The 21,392-nt window shown below is 36.8% G+C and overlaps 2 protein-coding genes across 2 annotated transcripts; one reads left to right on the top strand and one right to left on the bottom strand.

Annotated features, from left to right (window-relative positions):
* Nucleotides 1-3,452: 3,452 nt before the first annotated feature.
* LOC104228634 (protein RETARDED ROOT GROWTH, mitochondrial) lies at nt 3,453-12,758 on the top strand. The gene is made up of 7 exons (XM_009781118.2): nt 3,453-3,884; nt 5,756-5,867; nt 7,621-7,780; nt 8,424-8,572; nt 8,770-8,921; nt 11,326-11,440; nt 12,375-12,758. The coding sequence occupies exons 1-7, from the start codon at nt 3,607-3,609 to the stop codon at nt 12,513-12,515; spliced, it is 1,107 nt and encodes a 368-aa protein (XP_009779420.1). The 5' UTR covers nt 3,453-3,606; the 3' UTR covers nt 12,516-12,758.
* A 2,545-nt stretch (nt 12,759-15,303) lies between these two features.
* On the bottom strand, nt 15,304-15,855 carry LOC138880129 (uncharacterized). The gene has a single exon (XM_070159793.1). The coding sequence runs from the start codon at nt 15,853-15,855 to the stop codon at nt 15,304-15,306; it is 552 nt and encodes a 183-aa protein (XP_070015894.1).
* Nucleotides 15,856-21,392: the final 5,537 nt, after the last annotated feature.

Here is a 21,392-nt window from a genome sequence, read left to right on the forward strand (position 1 = left end):
TTGAATGTCATCGAATCAGGGTCATTATTTACAATTTCTGAAAGCAATACACAGTGAATAAGTTTACCACAGAATTTCACACTTTATAATCGGAAAAAGTTTCCGAAAATACCATCCCTCAACTTCTTCCATTGCCTGTTTGACAAAAAAGTTTTGATTGTTTCCTTATACTGTAAATCGTCTTTCCAATAGATCATAAAATTACGCCAAACATCAAACTCGAACACACGATCTCCTTCCATTATCACACTACAAAGAAGGAAAAAGAACATAAAAGATTAGCACTAAAAGATTAGGACTTACAGTTACAACTTGAAAAGTTCGAGGTACTTGGTCCTGAACTTCAAGTTTCAAGTAAAAAAGTTAAGGACAGGCAGTCCTTAGCTTAAAATTTCAAGTTGAAAAGTTAAGGACAATAGGTCCTGAACTTCAAATTTCAAGTTCAAAAGTTAAGGACACTTGGTCCTTAACTTCAAGTTTCAAGTTAAAAAGTTAAGGACAGGCGGTCCTTAACTTGTAGTTTCATGTTGAAAAGTTAAGGACACTTGGTCCTAAACTTCAAGTTTCAAGTTCAAAAGTAAAGGACACTTGGTCCTTAACTTTGAATTCCAAGTTCAAAAGTTAAGGACACTTAGTCCTGAACTTTGACTTACAAGTTCAAAAGTTAAGGACACTTGCTCCTTAACTTAGAGTTATAAGTTAAGAATAGACAGTCCTTAACTTATAGTTTCAAGTTGAAAAGTTAAGGACACTTAGTCCTGAACTTCAAGTTTCAAGTTCCAAAGTTAAGGACACTTGGTCCTTAACTCCAAGTTTCAAGTTCAAAAGTTAATGACACACAGTCCTTAACTTTGAGTTCCAAGTTCTAAAGTTAATGTCACTTGGTCCTTACCTTTTATGAACACAGTTAACTAAAAATTCACAAACACAGTTAGCTTATGAATTCGTACGACTATTTTTATGAAATGTCCTTACATAATCAAATATATTGATTGAACCAAAAACACATTTCAATACCAACAAATTCTGAATAACTTCCTCACAAAAATACGCTACTTATTCTACACTGAATCAACTTATAATCATTATTTTTGAAATTTCACACATACTTGACACAGCATTGATCGCGATTACACATATACAAAAACAAAAATGCATAAAAGCAAAAAAAAAATACCAGTTTGATCGTTCGATGCAAAGAAGATGATAGAGAAGATGAAGAAGGAGAAAGATTAAGTGCAACTGGTTTGCATGCGAGGACGATAAAGATACTGAGGAGCACGCGAAACTTGCCTCTGAAATTTTCGCTCTCAAATTTTCCCTCTGAATGAATAAAACAAGGGTTTGGGAATATAAGAATTGTAGAAAGGGTAAAACTATCTTTTCAAAATAATTTTAATAGAGTAGTGGCTATTTTTGCTGAGCATTAGAATTAGTGGATAAAACATATACTTAGCGGCTACCACACACCATTTTTATAGATTTAATTGAGAAATTTTTCACAAACCACTATTGTTTAGAGGTTATTAGCTTTTATAGCTACCATTTACTATATTACTTCTTATAATTATGTTTTCAGTTGTTATAAAGTGTATTCATGAATACAGTCGCAATTATGTACAGTCGCAAAACACGGCGTGAATAAGGGGAAGTCCAGCTAGCAATTATTGTATTCGACTGTATTCGCGAGCTATATTCGTGAATATAGTAACGTAAGTTGCGTAAACAAATGGTCTTTTCAGTTGTTTTAAAACGGAAAGTGAATAAATTAGTCAAATAGTCTCCTAATATAACTCAACTAACACAATTATATCACGCATAATCTGTATTTCATGTTGTAGAAAAGATTTTCTATCGAAAAATACCACAAAATATAGCAATCTCTAAATTTTCAATCCTTCCTTTTTTCTGTTGTTGTCGTTCGTGGAAGTTCTGTTTTCAACTAATAAAATTCGAGATTCATACAATTGTATACAAAAATTCGATATAATTCGATTTTACATATGACAAGTTTAACTGTGTTATTGCGTCATTTTGGAAAGTGGAATAGTGAGAGTAACTATGTCGATTATTCGATTGAGGGGGTACTGATAAAGGAGCATGCGTCATACAATGATTTGGTTGCTTCAATTTCGAATCAACTCGATATAGATTCGAGCTCAAAGTCCATTAAAATTGAATACAAAGCATAAGGAAATTGCACAACAATGGAAATACACAACGACATGGTTACATAGAGTATGTAGAGTTGAAAAAAGTAAACAGAGAATTCAGGATGTATCCTTTATGCATAACAACAATTGACAAAGAAGTTGTAGCTGGAGGTAGTTTAATTCAAGGCGACCTTGTGCAAATTGACGAAGCAAATCAAAGGTGTAATTTTGATATAGATGATGCACTTGCTCTTGACGTTGTCAATTCAAGCGAACCCATTGGGGTGTTCGAACTGGACATGAATTTGATAATTTCAAAAACTAATCAGAGAGAGGTTATGGCTGGGCAAATATAGAAAATTGAGAGAGACAATGCAGATGAAGAAGTGAAAAATCGTGGTTTCTGAAAAGGGGAAGAGAATGGCGATGAGAGTGAGAGAAATTGGAAGTGAAGAATCGTGGGTTCTGAGAATGTATTCGAGAATGGCGATGTGAGTGAGAGAAATTGGAGAAAGAGAACGTGGAAAGAGAAGTTTTACATCAAATACGATAATTTTGTAAGAGAAAAATCTGAAAGAATGAGAGAGAGAAATAATACAAAGCGTATTTTATTGGCTTAAGGGTAGGGGGTGACCATAAATAGATATTTGGCTATAAAAATTAAAAGGTAGCTATGGAATATAATTTTTTAAAAGGGTATTTATTTAAAATAAATAATGTATCAACCTTTGCTATATGAGATAAAAATTCCTATTCAATATGGTAAAAATAGCACCGACTAGCCAGTTTTCGGACTGGTCATTCAAAAATAGCTAACATTTGCAAAGTCATTGGAAAATAGCCACTATTTTGCTGCACCACGGAAAGTTCCAGCATAATATATTGGAGACCGGTGCACCTGTGTATGAACTTCCAGCATATTATGCTAGAACTCCAAACACACGGAAAGTTTCAGTATAATATACTGGAGATTGAAGCACCGATGCTTCAATCTCCAATATATTATGGTGGACCGGTATATTATACTGGAATTTCAGTATATTATACTGGAGTATTTTTTCGGATTTGAACAATATTTTCGTTCAGATTTATCTTTACATGAAAAATAGCTAAATTTCAATTACTTTTGAAACTGTGGCTATTTTTAGATGATCACTTGTAAATCTGACTATTTTTGAATTTCTCCCTTCGTGGGGTGAAAAAAAATTGCATAAGGAAATTAGGTAGGTGTTGAATTTAAAAGTTTGTGATATATTTGTTTTCTTGACACAAAGTATTATTTTCCACCACAAGAGCTAGGTTGTTGACTTGGCAAAAAGAAAGAAAAGAGAACAAAGAGAAGTCCGTCGGCCCATCAGTATTGGCTCTAGCACTTTGGGACTTGATTGAAACAATAGAACAAACACATTGTGCTCATCATTTGGAGCAAAGACCCCAAATACCCACCCAGTTCATGGGGAGATGGAGAGCTGCTACTAATTTTGTAGCTCGAATTATTGCAGCCAAATCTAGATCAATCCCTCAAAACCCACTTCACAAAATCCACATATTTTCGTCATTAGCTTCAGTACCACCCAGAATTCAATTCTTGAATTTCAGGTCATTTTCTGCAGCACCAGCTACATATCCACAATATGTGGATGATTTTGAGTATAACAACAACCTCCATAAGCTTGACGATGATGAGGAAATTGGAAAAATTCCCGTTAAAGCTTACTTCCTTTGCACCAGGTTCTTTTTTAATCTCCCTTTCTGCTTGACTGATTCGTGATTTGTTTGTTTCTTTCATTTTTATGGTTTATATTGCTTAAAAAGAAGGTTTTTTCCCGAGAGGAGGATGTTTGTTATTGGGAATGAATCAAGAAACATTTTTGAACACTCTTGTATGATTTGCTTTTCTGTTCTGCTTAGTAAAGATTTGTGGTAGTGGTAGAGTAAATTGTGTGTTTGGGATCCTAGAATTATGGCCAAGGTTGTGGCCTAGTGGTTAATTAAGTGGGCGGAGAACGATGAGGTCTCATGTTTGAATCTGAGCGGAGACAGAAAATGCTAGGCAATTTCTTCCCATATGCCCAAGCCTTGTTGTGAGGAGTTAACTGACACTTGTGCTCGTGGGTGTTAGCAAGTACCTAGTGGAATAATCGATGCAGGCATCATCGTCATAACAAAAAATGGCCTTGGAACGGAGTGTTCTAGCTTAACTGCTTAAGGCATGCTGGTTTAACTGCATTTTTTCCTGCCTTAGAAATAACTGCAAGGGGTCATTTGATGATAGTTAGTGACTAACAAGGGGATTCAAAAAAATGCAAAAATGCTATACCTTGTAGCTTCTCGTATGTTAAGGGATTTCAATAATGTAAATATATATATATAAAATTTATTTACCCTACTTGCATAGTGTAATTTCGGATGAAGGGGATTCAATTGAACCCCCTTTATTACCTTTAGCTCTGCTCCTGACCGACTTAGGCACATGCAATGCTTTTCCCATATATCGATAGCGTGCATAGAACACATTCATGTGGGGAAGTAATTCCGTTTAGTGAGCAAAAGACTACGGATTTGATTTGGTTTATCAGTTAACCTCTTAGCAAATATTATTGCCAGTCCACTGTAGAAGCCAGAGCATGTTTGTTTGTTCATTCGTTTGTTTGTTATTTCTTTTAATAAGGTAGAAGTCAGAGCATTTTTCTTAAAGCCACATCATTTCTTTTGACATGTTAGGTAGTACGATACAACTTTTCGATTTTTTGGACTCTCTAAGGCTATAATGGTGGCTTTGTAATTCTCCCTTTTTTGTTTTTAAAAGATCATCTTTCCTTATCAAAGAAAAAGAGGCAATATTCAAAGGTAGATAAATCTGTAAATAATTGTTAAATCCCCCCCCCCCCCATATCCAGACTAAATGGCATATCTCACTCATGATCTATCATTCTAAATTTCATGTTGTGCTCCGTATATTTGGTGTTTTTTGCAACAATGAGTGTGTGTGTGTGTGTGTGTATATGTGTGTTCCATTTCTGAATGTTGAATTATATATTGTTCCACATCAGACATAAAAAGGCATCCAAAAAGGTTGGAAAGAGCTTGGATCACTCCTCCTATTTTCTTAAGATTTTGGGTTGGATACTCAGATCTTTTTACATGGTAACAAAGCAGGCAGATGAGTCTTGGGTCGAAGTCTCATCGCCACCTATAAAAAAAATTCCATGTACTTGGCCTAACAACAGGATCAGGCCTGCAAGTGATGGGGTTTGATGTAGAACTAATAGAAATAAATAAAAATGTGCATACTCTAATGACATTAGCTTTTTGTGTGCGACGGTGTTGAACTATACAGTGTCGCACAGCGAGTAAAAGCATCCAAACAATTTATAAAGATGCTGGTCCACTCCATCAATTTGGTTTAATATTTTCGGTTGAAATCTCAAATTCTTTTACAGTACATTACTGGCAATTTGTTGCCGTGGTATTTTTTGGTCACTAACAGATTGGCTCGTCCTGTATATTTTGTGTTTTGGGATTCGCTACCTCTTTCACTATTTTCTATCAATGCCTTTTCTTCTTTATTTCCTGCTTTCTCAGATTACTCATTTTGGCAGTATTGATTTGAAGCGCATGCAAGCTGAAAATTCAGCAGATGTTCTTCCGTCATCGTCCCGCTCACCGAATCATATAGCCCTCAGATTTTTCAATCTTCTATCACAAAATTCTGTAAGAAGAAATTCTATACACCATATTGCAGTTTTGTTGTTATGTCCTGTAGTAACGATTTCATGTCTCTGTAATTAGAAGTGCATCTCTCAAGATTGTTTCAAACCCATAATATACGTGCACATATATTTGGTCAAGAAATAATCATGTTACTGTCATGAGGGATTTTGGTAGGATCTTATTGCTTTTATGGATAATAATGAGCCTTGTTAGTTGGATTAACATGATAGTAGAGTAGATTAATCATATTCATGAAGCTCTCATCCGTTTTTCAACTTTGTATTAGAGAAAACATCTATTTAGTCTTGAACTTGAGAAGCAAATTCTATATGTCGAAGTAGGATATACTAATATCAGCAGAAGATTGCTAAGAGGGAAACCTTTCAGTCCAAGTACATAACAAGAAACAATTGAATTCTTCAAAGTTCAAACCAAGGATTACATTCATATTTAATGAAAAGTTTTTCCTTTCAGCTAATTTATGCTTTCCAAAAATGGTTTCCAAAGTAATAAATATGGCTTATGATTTCACACGATAAAAAACGAATAAAATTATTCACCACCCTTGTATTGCACTGAGATTCCGACGTCTACGCTCATGTCCAAATTCTTCTTCATTCTGCTGCTCATTTGAAGCAAAAAATAAAAACAGAAACCCACACAGCTTATATAGATATATTCAAACGGTGAAATGGTATAACTTGATTTTTGGTATTTACAGTTTGTAGAGGTGTTATGTAACATAAACCAAGTGTTGCATATATGTGTGTGCCTTGTAGCTTTAGTGAGTCAGGGCGATGGCTTTTATATGTACATAGGTACTCCACACCCCAAGTAGAGTTAGTGAGCCTGTTATAGGTGACCAATTAGTTCAGGGGCAGTCAGCTGGCCTGACTTAGCTGTCTGGACTCATTAAGACCATTAGGCGAGTTTGCAAAATTGTGAGTGTTTAGGTGCAACTCAACCTTTCGCTGAATGGTTGTGCAGTAATAGCTACTGCGACACATAAGAAATAGAAGGTGGTCCTCTTGCTCTTATGTTTTGGTTGATCTTTTGCTCATTCATTTGAATTGATAAAAATGAAGACTAATGATTTGCCTATTTAGTCTATGTTAACCCATTTTATGCTTTTGGTTGGCCAGTTGAGCTTAACTTCTTTTTAACCCCTTCAATGAACAGTTTGCGGTTTTCATTTTTCCTTTTTCTAAATAAAGTACTTTCTCCCTTTCAAAAAGATTGTCTTAGTTTGATTTGGCACAAACTTTGATAAAAAAGAGAAGACTATTGAGATATGTGGTCTTAAATAAGCAATAACATTTGTGGGGCTGTAAAACTTTCGAAACTTGTGGTCTGAAACCTGTCATATCACTTGTGTGGTTATAAATGCTTCTTATTAAGGAAATATTGAAAGGTGCCAATTTTTTTGAAACGTACTAATAAGAAAATAGTGCCAAACTTATTGAAATAGAGGGGGTAACAGTTTGCCGTCTTTGATATTTTAAACCATCAGTTGTCTTTGGCACAATAATTGTTTAATTTTCTCTGTGTCTGTTGTAGCCATGTCTCTGTACTTAATTAACAACAGAAAGGATTATGTTCTTTCTGGCTTTTGTTCTGTTCTTTGGAGGTTAGCTTAATTTGGCATGATGGCACCATTTTTAGAGTAGTGCATCATCATATATGAAACTCTCATTCCTGAATGGATCTTATCAATACACTGGGCAATTTATGATAGTGTGACCTTTATTTTCAGGCCCGTGGATTTGGGGAAAAGACAAATAGTTGCAGTTATATGGTTGTGTTCCAGTATGGTTCAACTGTATTATTCAATGTGGAGGACGATGATGTTGAGTACTACTTGCAAATTGTGAGAAGATATGCATCTGGGTTGCTTCGTGAGATGAAAAAAGATGGTTAGTTTTTTCTTTAATGTGAAATGGCAAAATTTTATTCTGTTCTTCTGCAATCGTATACGTATTAAGGGAGCACCCCTTAATACATGTGTCAGGAGTCTTTGCACCTTCCTCTCCACCTACGATAAAAGTGGGGAAAAGAAAAAATGGAAAAGAAGTTTGAGTTGACTAATTAAGCATGTCGAAGTCTTATTTCATTCACTATGTGTCTTAGACTAATATAAACATGGTTGGTTTAGCAACTAACAATTTCGGCCAGCTAAATAAGGTCAATTATGTGATACTGGGAGCTAGCTTGGACTGGAGAATTTCTTTGTGGTATTTCGATCAATGCCTAACCCAAGATGTTGTCTACATATTTTCTGGTCATTGACTTTCATTTAGTACAAACAAACATGCCAAATGCTGCTTACCTAAGCCGAGGGTCTATTGGAAACAACCTCTTTACCTGCACAAGGTAGGGGTAAGGTCTGCGTATACACTACCTCCCCATACTCCACTTGTGAGATATACTGGGTATGTTGTTGGTGCTGTTGTTGAAACTTGCCAAGTGCTACTGCGCACTTGTAACATGCTCTTTCGAATATCTTTCTACCGTCTAGAATATTTCTCTAATGATGAAGGCCACTTCACCTTCTATCAGATTATGCTGTAAAAGAGAAACCATTGCTGGTTGAGGATATGCAGGGAGGTGCAGATCACATAGTTCTGAAAAAGTTGGACACAGATAGTATTCGTATAATTGGCAGTGTGCTTGGACAAAGCATTGCCCTTGATTACTTTGTCTCACAGGTACATATTCCAGATACTTGTTTATGCTTGAACAAACTAATGGTAACTGTTTGAAAATCATACAGCTCTTACTGTCACGATCTGTAAAAGCTCAGAAGCATGCTTCAATAAAGCTGGCAGCACAAAATTGTCATGATAAGTAGAAAGATATTGATTAGTAAACCTAACTTTGAAATTGGATACTATCCTGCTTGTAGGTTGATGGTATGGTTGAAGAGTTTGCTGGGATAAATCGGGAAATGGAGAAAACGGGCACTTTCACAATGGACAGAAAGAAATTGTTTCAACTTGTGGGCAAGGCTAATTCAAATATAGCTGATGTGATTTTGAAAGTAGGTATCTTTGAAAGGTAATGCTTTAAAAATGCCTTTGTGTTCTTCCGCTATTCCTAAAAGTGGTTAAGTACTGCTCCACTATTTCGTTCTTGCAGTTAGTCCAATATGTTATACTTCTTCCTTTCAGAAAGGAAAAATCCTTTTTGGTCAGATCTTGGTTAGAGATAAAATAATGAATAGACCGTCATGTCCATTAATATAAATGTGAGACTTGTTATCATTTATACCAAAATTTGCCTTCAAACCTATATTTGTGGCGGTGAACTACCTGAACATGGTCCTGATTCTTACATTTGATGAAAAATTTCTCTTAGGGGTCGTTTGGTTGGAATAGGGCTTATGCCGGTATAAGTTATGCCGGGATTGTTGTTTATTCACTGTTTGGTATGTTATATTAAGAATGACAATTGTATAATTTCTAAGAAGAAGGTATAAGTTATACCGGTGCTAATTACCCCACCCTCTATAAGGTATAAGTTATCTTGGTGTTAAAACTAACACCGGGATAACTTATACCTGGTTTGCTAACCAAACAGAGTATTAAGGTGGTATTAAATTTTTATACCACCCCTATACCTTCTTATACCTCATACCAAACGACCCCTTAAAGTTTATTTATACTTATTAGTTTTGGTTACAATTTCAACTTTGCATTGGGATTCTGTGTGTGGTAATGAAGGTATAGACAAGCTTGTAGCCACTCAACGTCTCAATCTTTAGGAAAATACAAGTTCTATTGTGTTTGCAATCTCAGGTATGTTTTTATGGGGCTCTCAAAGAGTTCTGCAAGAAGAAGCCAAACTTGTCTTTTATTTTAAACTTGTTTCTGGATTATTTGCAATCAAGCGTGCTTGTTTAAAAGAAAAATTTCCCAAAAGAGTTTAAGATAGATTTTTAGAGGATAAAAGATAGCAGAAGTCTTTTTCTTAGTAGGAGCCTCTAAATTTTTGGGAAGTCATTGTTTAAGCCTCTAGCTTTCTCAGCTTCATTTGGCAGCTCAGACTATTTTCTTCTGTCTCACTCATCTTTTAGGCCTCTTGAATTGTTTTCACTTCTTTTTGCCTTGAACTGATGCTTTTGTCTCAGAACTGTGTGCACCAGTTCCAGTCAGTTGAAGCCTTGAAGGTACTGTTAGAGTAACTGTATCTTGGCTCCTAAACTTTTGGTTTTGTGCCAGACATATCCTTCTACTTGTGAAATAATCCAAACCAGCTCTTTTTGATAATATTGGCCACTAACATTGATCCATCAGACAAAAAGGTTATCAAGTTACAACAACAACAACAAAAAATCCAGTTTAATCCCACAAGTGGGGTCCGGGGAGGTAGCGTGTACGCAGACCTTATCCCTACCTTGTGGGGATAGAGAGGATGTTCCGATAGACCTTCGACTCAGTAAAAGCATAATCACAATGAGGTTGAAAAGAAATATAGTAATGGAAAAGAAGCAGTAACAACAACAAGATAATAAGGTAACCAAAGCAAAAGAAACAATGAGCAGTACTCGAAATCTTAGTTTAAGAAAGTACAGGAGTAATATTGATACTATAGGTATAAAAAAGAAATACGTTCACTACCTGCTAGCCTTCTACCCTAATTCTCGACCTCCATACCCTTTAATCAAGGGTCATGTCCTCAGTAAGCTGCAGATGTGTCATGTCTTGTCTTATCATCTCTCCCCATTATTTTTTTGGCCTACCTCTATCTCTCCTCAGACCCACCATGGTCAACCTCTCACACCTTTTCACCGGGGTATCTAGGCATCTCCTCTTCATATGCCCGAACCATCTCAACTTCACTTCCCGCATCTTGTCTACCACGGGGCCTACTCCCACCTTGTCCCGAATATCTTCATGTTATGTTTCTTTTTTCTATTCATTGACAACAAGATATTATATGTCAAGGAAAATGAAGAAGAATAGTTAATTTTGAAAAGGGACAATAATTCATATACTATGCATGCTTATGTGAAGGAAGAGTAACTGTGTTTCACATGTTTTCTTTTCTAAAAACAATTATTGCATCATATTTGCTTTGTAGTTTCTTTTCTTTGTTTTCTTTGATGGGTTTAAATTTGAATACAAGGTTAACGTTTACAGATTCCTATGGTTAGTGAAGCGAAGCAAGTGTAAGTGGCTACTTGACATGAATTTTCAGTTCAAGGGGTAGGGCGTGGGAAAAAGAAATTAAGGGATTAAGTGACTGCAAGTTTCGGAGTTTGAATGTCTTTTTTTCTCGTATATAAATTCTAGTATGCCTTGATGTGCTTTTAGAGCTAACCGAATATTCACACTTCAGAAATTTGTGTAGAGTAAGATGCTACAGCTGCCTGTTTGTATTAAATGAGTTAGTGCAGTGAGCTTGTTATCATTGATGATCTTTCTAAATATCTTACCTTGTTTTGCAACTCATTGTTAAGGTCTGAAATTGCTTGGAGAGATGCAAAATATGCTCAGATACTGGAGTACCTTCGGGAGGAATATGAGGTCTCACAACGTTTCGGGAACCTCAACTTCAAACTAAAGTTTGTCGAGGTATTAATCTCCCATTGACCTATGCTGTTTTATATACCTTACTAGATCCATCTTATTTGTAGGTTCTCATAAATTTCTGTTGCTTCTTAATGTTAATCATAGATTATCACAAATTCCTTGTTTTACCACGGACCTGGTATAAATGGGACCTCACAGAGGAAAAAACAAGTAATAAGAAAATCGTCTGGAAGAAGGGAAGGATATTGCTGACTTAAGTTGTTATGACACACATGCGTTTGCATGCACGCGCACATGCATGTATGTATATACATTCAGGGACGAAGCTACAATAGTAGCTACGAGTTTGGATGAATCCAGTAGCTTTTGCTTAGACCAGTGGCGAAGCCACATGGTCATAAGGGTGGTCAATTGACCACTCTTCGTCGAAAAATTATAGGTAAAATGTTACGTTTTAGAGGTATATAACACATTGAACATCCTTTGTTGGGAATATTTTTCAGTTTTTTTTTTTAAAAAAAATTTGAACACCCTTGGAGAAATTCCTAGCTTCGCCAATGGCTTAGACCCTGTATTTGTATTAAGAAATTCATTAAATATGTATCAACATTTAATCGCGAACCGAATTACTAAAACGAGCTATAGGTTCGATGACAAGTTCAGAACCCATAAACTTCAAATCCTTGTTCCGCCTCGGTATAACTTGGATGGTCTTAGTATGTTCCTTTTAATGGGATAAGATATCAAGCAACTCTGGGCAGTGACTATGTTTATGGACAACCTTTCTTCTGTTTCACTACTATGTTGTACCAGCTTTTCCTTTTCTACTTTCTTTTCAACTTTTGCTTGCTGATTGTCAATGTGAAATGTGAATGCATCGATAAGCAAGCTCTATAGGTTTCTTAACAGTATGTCTGACGTTTCTTTTTGTGATTTTCACTGCTTCTATCTCTGAGCGAAATCATCTTTTTTGCAGCATAACATTCATTTTCTTCAGGAAGTTCTTCAAAATAGGAAGTCAGATCTGCTAGAATGGTGCATCATCGTCTTGTTGGCCGTAGAGAATGTAGTATGCATATATGAGATTGTTCGGGATTCAACTGCAATTCCCATGTGAACAGAACACAACCATATTCAATTTCTCAGTAGCCAATAAATAGTAACAGTGAAACGTAGTAGGATCGATATAACGATAATTCATAGAAAGCAACCACATTTCTAGGCATTCATATTGCAATTGTTTTATAATTTGTCCATCTTATACCTTTGTCTTTTGCTATTTCTTAACTGAGATGTAAGCATATACATCCATACGACATCGTCATGAATTAGTTACGATGATCATTTTTTTGTCGCAAAATTATGTTTATTTAACCATGCCAGATTCTATTTTTTCTTTGATAACCGAGAAATCTCCGCCAATTGGCACATGGTTTGAAGTTCAGCACTTTACCTTTCTCCACTTAAATATTAAAAAGATTTGCGGGCAACTTAACCGGTTCGAGATCACGACTTTCACTTAATCTACATATCATGTGTTGCGCTTTTACCATTGATGATTGAACCAAAGACCTGGAAATATCAGATACGAAATAATTAAGGACACCTGCCAAAGGATGTGTTTTACATTTCATCTGAGGTGGTATCTTTAAGAATTTTCTCAATAGGCTATTAATGATAATTAGTTCTAATTTGAAGTAACACTTAAATTTAAAAGCATTATACCATCGCACTCCTTACTGTCCTAAATCATAAGACGAAATGAATGCAACTACTATACAACTCAAGAATCAAAGAAGACATAGCACAAGAAGCTAGCAGATAATATGGCAGTACCTTTCCATAAAGGTGAACATAAACCTCAGTCACATCTACATTAACATATATACTACCTTATTAACCAAAAAAAAAACTTTAAAAGCTCTTTTTTCTTGTATTTTCTGATAAAAACTAATATAAAAATATTAAGTAGAATATTTCCAAACATCACCGTCTTTTGATTACGTAAAAAATATAGGAATTAAATCAAGTTGACCCGTTTGTCAATGAATTTTTTTCAAAACGTGTTTGTTCATGAAAATTTGTAATTTTTTGAAATATTTTTGAAAATGAGTTTTTGAACAAAGTTTTTTCCCAACTCACTAGACTGCAGTATTTTTTTAAGTGAAATGCATGTGCAATAATTTAATTCCAATTACCATTTTTCAACTTAATTTCAAAACTACTTTTCTCCAAAAATTACAATTTTTATTTCCAAACACCTACTTAGAATGCCGCATGGAAGAGAATGGGAGTGCTGACTACATTTGAAAAAGAATAGCAATGTGGGCTTCCTAGTTTTTTAGATTTGACAAAAAGACTTAAATTTATCCACCTTTCATAGATAAAGCCAAAAGCATCATCCCATTCACGTTCTTCAATTTCATAGATGAATTTTATGATTCTTTTTTCGCTTTGATAATATTGAAATATATAAATTATAAAAAAGAAATGGAATCTTTATGAAAAAAAGAAAGAAAGACTGTTTTCTTTTTAAAGTAAATTTTTTTTAGAATTTTGAATTAAACTACTCAAACTTTTCTATACATAAATAACATTCTTACAATAACATCTAAGGTAATATATTGCAAATACATTGCTAACATTTTACTAATCTAAATTTAGATTTTACCAATATTATAATAATATTACTATATGAAGTTAAAAGTTAATCTCTTTTAAGACTACTATCCTATAAACAAAGTGAAAATGACAACATTAACTTTTTGATATTTGTATTTAGTTAAAAGTGGTCCGTTGGCCTAGACGTGCAGTTGTGGGGCGACACTGCACTATGTGGGATGGAAGTATGTCGCGAGTACTATATTTGGTCATGCCATGAGACAAAGATGGGCATGCTACGAAAGACGCACATGACAAAGGCCAAGGACTAAAAGTTGCCCTACTCGGGCGAAACACAAGCTGGGTGAGGATGCACTAGACGAGTGTCAAGCTTGAGGATTAGGCTGTGCACGCGAGAGCGATGCTCAGTGCTAGGCGAAGGACGTGCGTGTCCCTAGCCAACCCTTACAGGGTCAATTTTTCGCAAATGACTCTATAAGGCAGCAACCTGACACTCAAGTTACTTCAGCCCTCTTTTCCCTCACAATGTAATACTAAGGATTATTTCAGACTTTATGAAACGTAGGCAACACACACAATTACGGGTAAAAACCTAACATTTACTATTCTCGCAGAATATACACAAAGGACTCTCTGTTGGATGGCTCACATATGATCTGATGCCCTTCCAACGAAATACAACACAAAATATATAGGGGCTGCTACTGGCAGATTTACAAAGGCTAACTTACTATGGCAAATACAAAGGGACAACTTTTACAAGTGGGCCATATAAGCACTATAATTACTATCAGCACTTAGTCATGTTTAGTGCAGCACTCAGCCATCTTCAGTGGAGCACCCAGCCATGTTTTATGGAGCACTCATCCCTCAATGGGGTCTTCCACGAAATGGCCATCATCAGCACTGCCCTACTGTCACATGTCTTGCACACTTGTCTCACAGTTCTGCCCATACTTTGCCTTAAGCCTGCCTAGCCTTGTCTTCGGACCATGCCTCGCACATTTTCGCTTGTGACAACATTCTCGTCACAGTCATGTCGTCCCACTGTTCCGTACACATGCCTTAGCCAAGTGCCATGTGTTTATCTTCCTCTGCCATAGTCGTCACCCACAACTAAGGTTGTCTTGCCATCACTGAAGACACCTTGTCTAGCTGACCTGCCCAAGTTCATGTACAACTTAGACACACTCCCAGCTTCATACATTGCTTTGTCAAAACTTCCAGAAACCATGCCAAGGGGCAATGTACAAGCCCTTGACATTGTTCCTTCCCGGCATCCATCATGTCTCAACATTAGGGGCTAACAAACCACCCCCACTAGTTGAACTCGACGTCCTCGTCGAGACTGATTTCAAGTAGTCCGCTACTTGATGTTCGTACTGCCATAATGAAACACCCCTCTCCCAAGTCGCATCTGCCTCGGGCTTTCCTTTCCACTGTATCAAGAATTCTGTCCGCATATTCTTCTTATGCATCCCAAGAATTTTGTGGTCAAGCACTTTCTCTATCTTTTCCTCTAGCTGAGTGCACATCTCAGGAGGAGCTCTCTTTGTTTTGTGCCGTTCCGGATCTTCGGGATCATCAACATAAGGCTTCAGAAAACTCACATGGAAAGTTGGATGTATTTTCATTCTCTCTGGCAGAATTAGTCGGTAAGCAACTTCACCAACTTTCGCAGCAACTTCAAAAGGACCATCATACCTTGAAACCAAGGCTCTGTGCCTAACCCGGCTGTCAATCTTTTTCCAAATCTGTGGAGTAAGTTTTAACAACACCTTTTCACCCACCCTGAACTCTAGTGGACGCCTGTGTTTGTCAGCATACTTCTTCATCCTTCTCTGAGCTTTTGCCAAGCTATCTATCGCTTCTCTGATTATAGCTTGTCTATCCCAACCATAATGGTAAGCTGCTGGACATTTACCCCCAGTCTTTTGTTGTGCATGTGAGCACGTGATTTTTTCCCTATGAGAACTACTCCCAAAAATTCAAAATAAAATGGTTTGGTGTTGTTTGTGATTTATTTGTATTTTTGTCTGTGCATGTTTATTTCTACTTTAATTAATAAAAATACAAAAAATATGTGTTGCATGTGCATTTAGGATTTAATTTTACAATTTAGGAATTAATTAAACAAACAAGTTTGTTTTACAAAAATGAAAAATCACAAAAAAATAATTTACTTTGCATTTTAGCATTTAATGTCAAATTGTGTGATTTTATTTTTAATTGATATTATTGTGTGTGATAATTATTATTAAGGGTTGATTAGTATTTTGTAGGATAATTTTGGCCTTACAATTTATTTTAGAATTTTGGTTTTGGGAATTAAAAAGAAAATAGAAGAAAAAGAAGAAAACAAGAGAAAAATCGGACTGGGCCAATTTTAAAAGAGAGTTCAGACCCAGTCTAAATACCCTCTTGCCCGGTCCAACCCAGCTAGCCTTGAGGGCGGATGGAACGACACCGTTTGGGCATGAAAAATCTGGGCCGTTGATCTCACTTGATCGAACGGTCCAGTCAATCCCTATATATATCCAAACGACGTCGTATATAGCCGGCAGATCCAGGCCTTTCATTTCATTTGATCTAACGCCTCAGAACAATCCCCACAACCCGACCCACTTGCCCCCGGATCGACCCCGCCCCAGTACTACCCCAAAACGACACCGTCTCCTTTAACTGAACTTATCCAGGCCATTGATCGTGCCTGATCCAACGGCCAGGATTAGACCACCCCTCCGTATATAAACCCAACCTCTCACCTCACACACCCCCTAAGACATACCCCTGTTCATCGTCTCCTTCAGAGACCAAACCAAACAACCCTCCAAACCCTAGCCGCCCTGAAACCCCTTCGCTTGAAAGCCGGCGACAACAATGCCGATGACCATGAAACCAACACCCCTAGAGCACCTAACCACCCTCTCCACGAATCCCTTACCCGTTTTTCTCGAATCAGCCTACAGCTTCTCGAATCTTCAATCGAAGATTCGAACAAAACTTGAAACCCACCCCAACCAGTCCCAAACTCACACCAAGTCACCCCCTGACCACCCTCATTACGGATCTGTTAACCGCTTGCCTCGAATCAACCTCCAACATCTTAAATCTTCAATTGAAGATTCGATCAGGACCTAGATCTACCCCAACCAGTCCCAAACTCATACCGGACATGTCCCTGACTTCCTTCGTCACCAAACCACCGTTGATTTGGTTCGAATCAGACCAGAACCACTCGAACCCCAAATCAAACCCCCAAGAACCCTAGAAAGCCAGAGGTTGAAATCTGTCCCAACTGAAGGATGGTTTGGGGTCTAATCGACTTTAGTCAAAGTGTTCTCAGTTGAGAACACTCGATTAAGGTCCGTTCGACCTCAAACAGTTCAAGTTTGAGTTCGAATTAGGGTCGTCCAGGTCCCGAGTTCTTGAGGTATTTTCCCTTTCCTGTTTGTTCCAGTTTGTGTTTGTTTATTCTATTTATTTGTTTAGTTTAGTTTTATTGGTTTTTCAATTTCTTTTGTCGATCGATTCATCCCATCTTCAATGACCCTTTATTTGGTCAAACTTTTTCTGGTCATGGTTAATGAATGTGATAAAACTATATAATCGATTTGAATGAGTGTCGTGGATTAGTTAAGTTTTATTATGAATCCCTGTTTCCATCAATACGATTCGAATCACCTGTGTGCATGTTCGATTCTTATTTTCTATTGATTGTATGTGTTGTAATTCGTGTAGTCGATTGAATAAGTGTCGTCGATTAGTTTCACATGCTTCAATTCTGATTAAATAACCTAATAACAATGTATTCGTACTGCTTCAATTCTGATTGAATCATTGTTTGAATTTGATTGTGAATTGGTTATAGCTGTAGTGCTTTAGTGATCAGTTAAAAATCAGTTATTAGGTTTGTAACTTAGAAAACAGATCAATTGAAGTTTAGGGCATGGCAATAATACACAGGGGTTAAGGGGGTATTTTGGGGATTGAAAAGTTCAAAAATTGGCTAGTTTAAGTGGGCTGACAGTAGGGTACTAAAATACCATTAAACTAATACAATTGTCTAGTGCTAATGGGGAACAAGACATAATGGTGGGGGAAAGTTTAAAGAAAATGGATTAAGAAATAGGTACCCATACCTATTTGAATTTAAATAAAGAAAAGACAAGTGTAGTGGAAAACAAAACATATACTAGTGGAATTAAAAGGAGATGATGGGCAGAATTAGTGGTAAGATTCTGCCCAAAGTGCTTTTGAAAGTTGAGGGGCAGGGTCAGTGTTTGGTTATAAATAGAGTCACTTAGGACAGATTTAGGGTCGGAGTTTTTACACGGGATTAATTCTGAAAAAAATCTGGAGAGAGACATTGAGAGGACTTTTTTTGGGAATTTACAGTAAGGGTTGAGAGTCAAAAACAAATAGAAAAGTCCAAAGATTGGCACACACTGCCTGACTTTGAAAAAGATTGAGAAAACCTACTGTTGCATTAGTTTCCTGAAGTCAAATTAGAATTCCAGTTGATGAGTTGCATGTTTCTAGCTTGATTTCTGATTGTGAGAGTCTCAGAGGTTCCCTGGTTGGTTTTCTAGTGGTTTTGGGTTTATTCAGGCTGGTTTTGAGTTAGTTCTGGTAATTCTGTTGGGTTTTAAACACTTCTGGATTTTTGGTTTATCGCTTGGGTCTGCTGCATATGTCACTAGCTGTTGGTACCGGCTGTTTGGTACTCTCAGTGTTTGTTCGTTGTTCTGTTGTATTGTATTGCTACTGTTGTTGATCTTCTTCTTCTTCTTTTTCTTCTTGTATTGTCAATCCCAGGTACATATTTCGAGCCTATGTCGAATGTAGCTCCATCTGTTGGAAACATGAAATGAAACTGAAGTTGAATATCTGTCGTAGTTCTATTTTGATAATTTTGTTATGTTAGGTAGTCCTCTGTATAGTGATTGAATGCCTATTGTAATAAAAGTAGGGCTATTTTGAATGGTGAATCTAGGATTGTTAGCTTAAGGATTGTTAAACTAGTTAGAAAAGTGTGTTGAATCCGGAGTTAGCAGTTTATTTTTGTCTAGCTATTGTTATTAATGTAGTGCAATTTGGATCTGTATGAGGAGTAGTTTTGCAATTGGACATTGATTTAATAATCAACAGACGCCAGGGCGATAAGCTGTTCTAATAGTTTTCAGTAGTCCATTTCTAAATTCATGATTCCTTCAAGCATTGAGTGTTGGTTTAATATTGTTAGTTTGAGTTAGTAATTACTGTTGCTCAAATCCAATCATGCTTCCCGTCGGATTTCCCTTTGTAGTAACAATTAGGAACTCATTAATAGATAAGCAAGGGTAATCTTCATGATCATCGAGTGCATGTTGAATGACTTGTAGCATCTCAGTATATGTGTATTTAACTCGAGTTAAAACTGGGTCTGATTTAACAATTAAAGGCATAACAGTCCTCTAAGCGGACAGTTTGGGCTTCAGTGTCCTTCTCAGACAGCCCAAGATTTTATACCCGCAACAATTTGTCAAGGCAGGTTGGCCATTTCATTCCTGGACAGACCCTGAGGCCCCAAAACCGTTGAGAGTTTGACTTAGTTGGAAGTCATAGGTTCAAAGTAATAGCTCCTAAATAATGCTAATTGATTAGGATTTTTCTTTATTCTTAGAGACCAATAAATAGAAAATCATAGCCGCTTTAGGATATCCTTGAATAAAAAGGAGATGAGCCTCGCCGAATAAAAAAATATAAAGTTGCAGGGCCCTCAATAAATATTTGTTTTAAAATACTTAGACTTAGGGACGGGCCGTTTGGCGAATTTCACGGCCTTCCCCAAAAGATAATAATACGCTAGTCGCTTTAGGCGCGTATTTAATAAATGTTACCTTCTTAAACTCGGGTGCGCATTTATGTGACCCAAATCCAAATCTCAACGAAGTCGAAATAGGCCGATAATCACGGGTACATTGATTGTGACGTGGTTCGAGACGCATTTCCATGGCGTTGCAATTCTTTTTTTTAAAATAATGAAGGAGACGAGCCTCGACAAACGAAATACATAAGCTGCGGGGCCCTCTATAAGTGTTTGTAAAATTCCTTAGACTTCGGGATGGGCCGTTTAGAAAAAGTTCACGGCCTTCCCCAAAATGATGATACGCTAGTCGCTTTAGGCGCGCCTTTAATAATTTACTTTCTTAAACTTGGGTGCACATTTATGTGACCCAAATCCAAATCTCAACGGAGTCAAAATGTGTCGATAACCACGTGTACATTGATGTGACATGGTTCGAGGTACGTTTTCACAACGTTGAAATTCTCTGTTAAAATAATAATGATAATAATAAAAGCGATTAAAAGTTAAAATTGGCACATAGTTTCATAATTGTATAAAAATCAGATAATTAAGTCGAATATGACAGTTGAGCGACCGTGTTAGAACCACGGAACTCGGGAATGCCTAACACCTTCTCCCAGGTTAACAGAATTCCTTACTCGGATTTCTGGTTCGGAGACTGTAATATAGAGTCAATCTTTTCCTCGATTCGAGATTCAACCGGTGACTTGGGACACCATAAATCTCCCGAGTGGCGACTCTGAATCTTTAAATAAAATCCGGTTTATGATTGTTCTTTAATTGGAAAAACTCCCTTTTACGCCCCTTTGCGGGGTGTAGCTGAAAAGGAAGGTGTGACAGCTCTGGCGATTCTGCTGTGGACCGAACCCAGAATCTCTGGTTCAGGGTTCAGAACTCGAGCTTAGGTGAATTGTTATATTTGACTTTATTTATTATCTGATTTTATTTCATGTTTTGTCCTAAAGTGCTAAAATGTTGCTTTTACCACTTTGATATTACCTGAACTGTATATATAAACTGCTACTAAATCCCTCTCTTCTCTCTCTTGAGGAGTACACGCTGGTCGTGACTTCTTTCTGTTAGTGTCATATCCCAAAATAGAATGAGGATTCGGAGGAGTTGCAAAACCGGATGATCTTTTGGTTACCGGTACGCAGTTCCCATTCTTGGCTCGAGTGGTCCGTTCGGGTAAGTCAGGTCTAGAACAAACACCCAGGATAAACCTAGTATAACAAAACCTCATGTCGGATCCCTAGTAGGAACGCTTATTTGCATCATGTGCCCTTGACTTAGGGGACTCAACACAGGGGTTGGGTCCTTCTAGGACAAGAAACCTGAAATGAAAGACCATCCTGCTGCATCCTGTTTGTTTTACGCATTTATTTGCCGCAAACTTGCATGCTAACCGGCTTATGACAATACTGGAATATCGGGAAAAAATGAAAAAAAAGAGGAAAAAAAATGAAAAAATATGTTTTTTAGTGTAATTTATTTAAACAAGTTTCGTTTTCAGAATTAGGT

This window comes from Nicotiana sylvestris, chromosome 10 (genome assembly GCF_000393655.2).
Source record: "Nicotiana sylvestris chromosome 10, ASM39365v2, whole genome shotgun sequence".
Classification (NCBI taxonomy): Eukaryota; Viridiplantae; Streptophyta; class Magnoliopsida; order Solanales; family Solanaceae; genus Nicotiana; species Nicotiana sylvestris.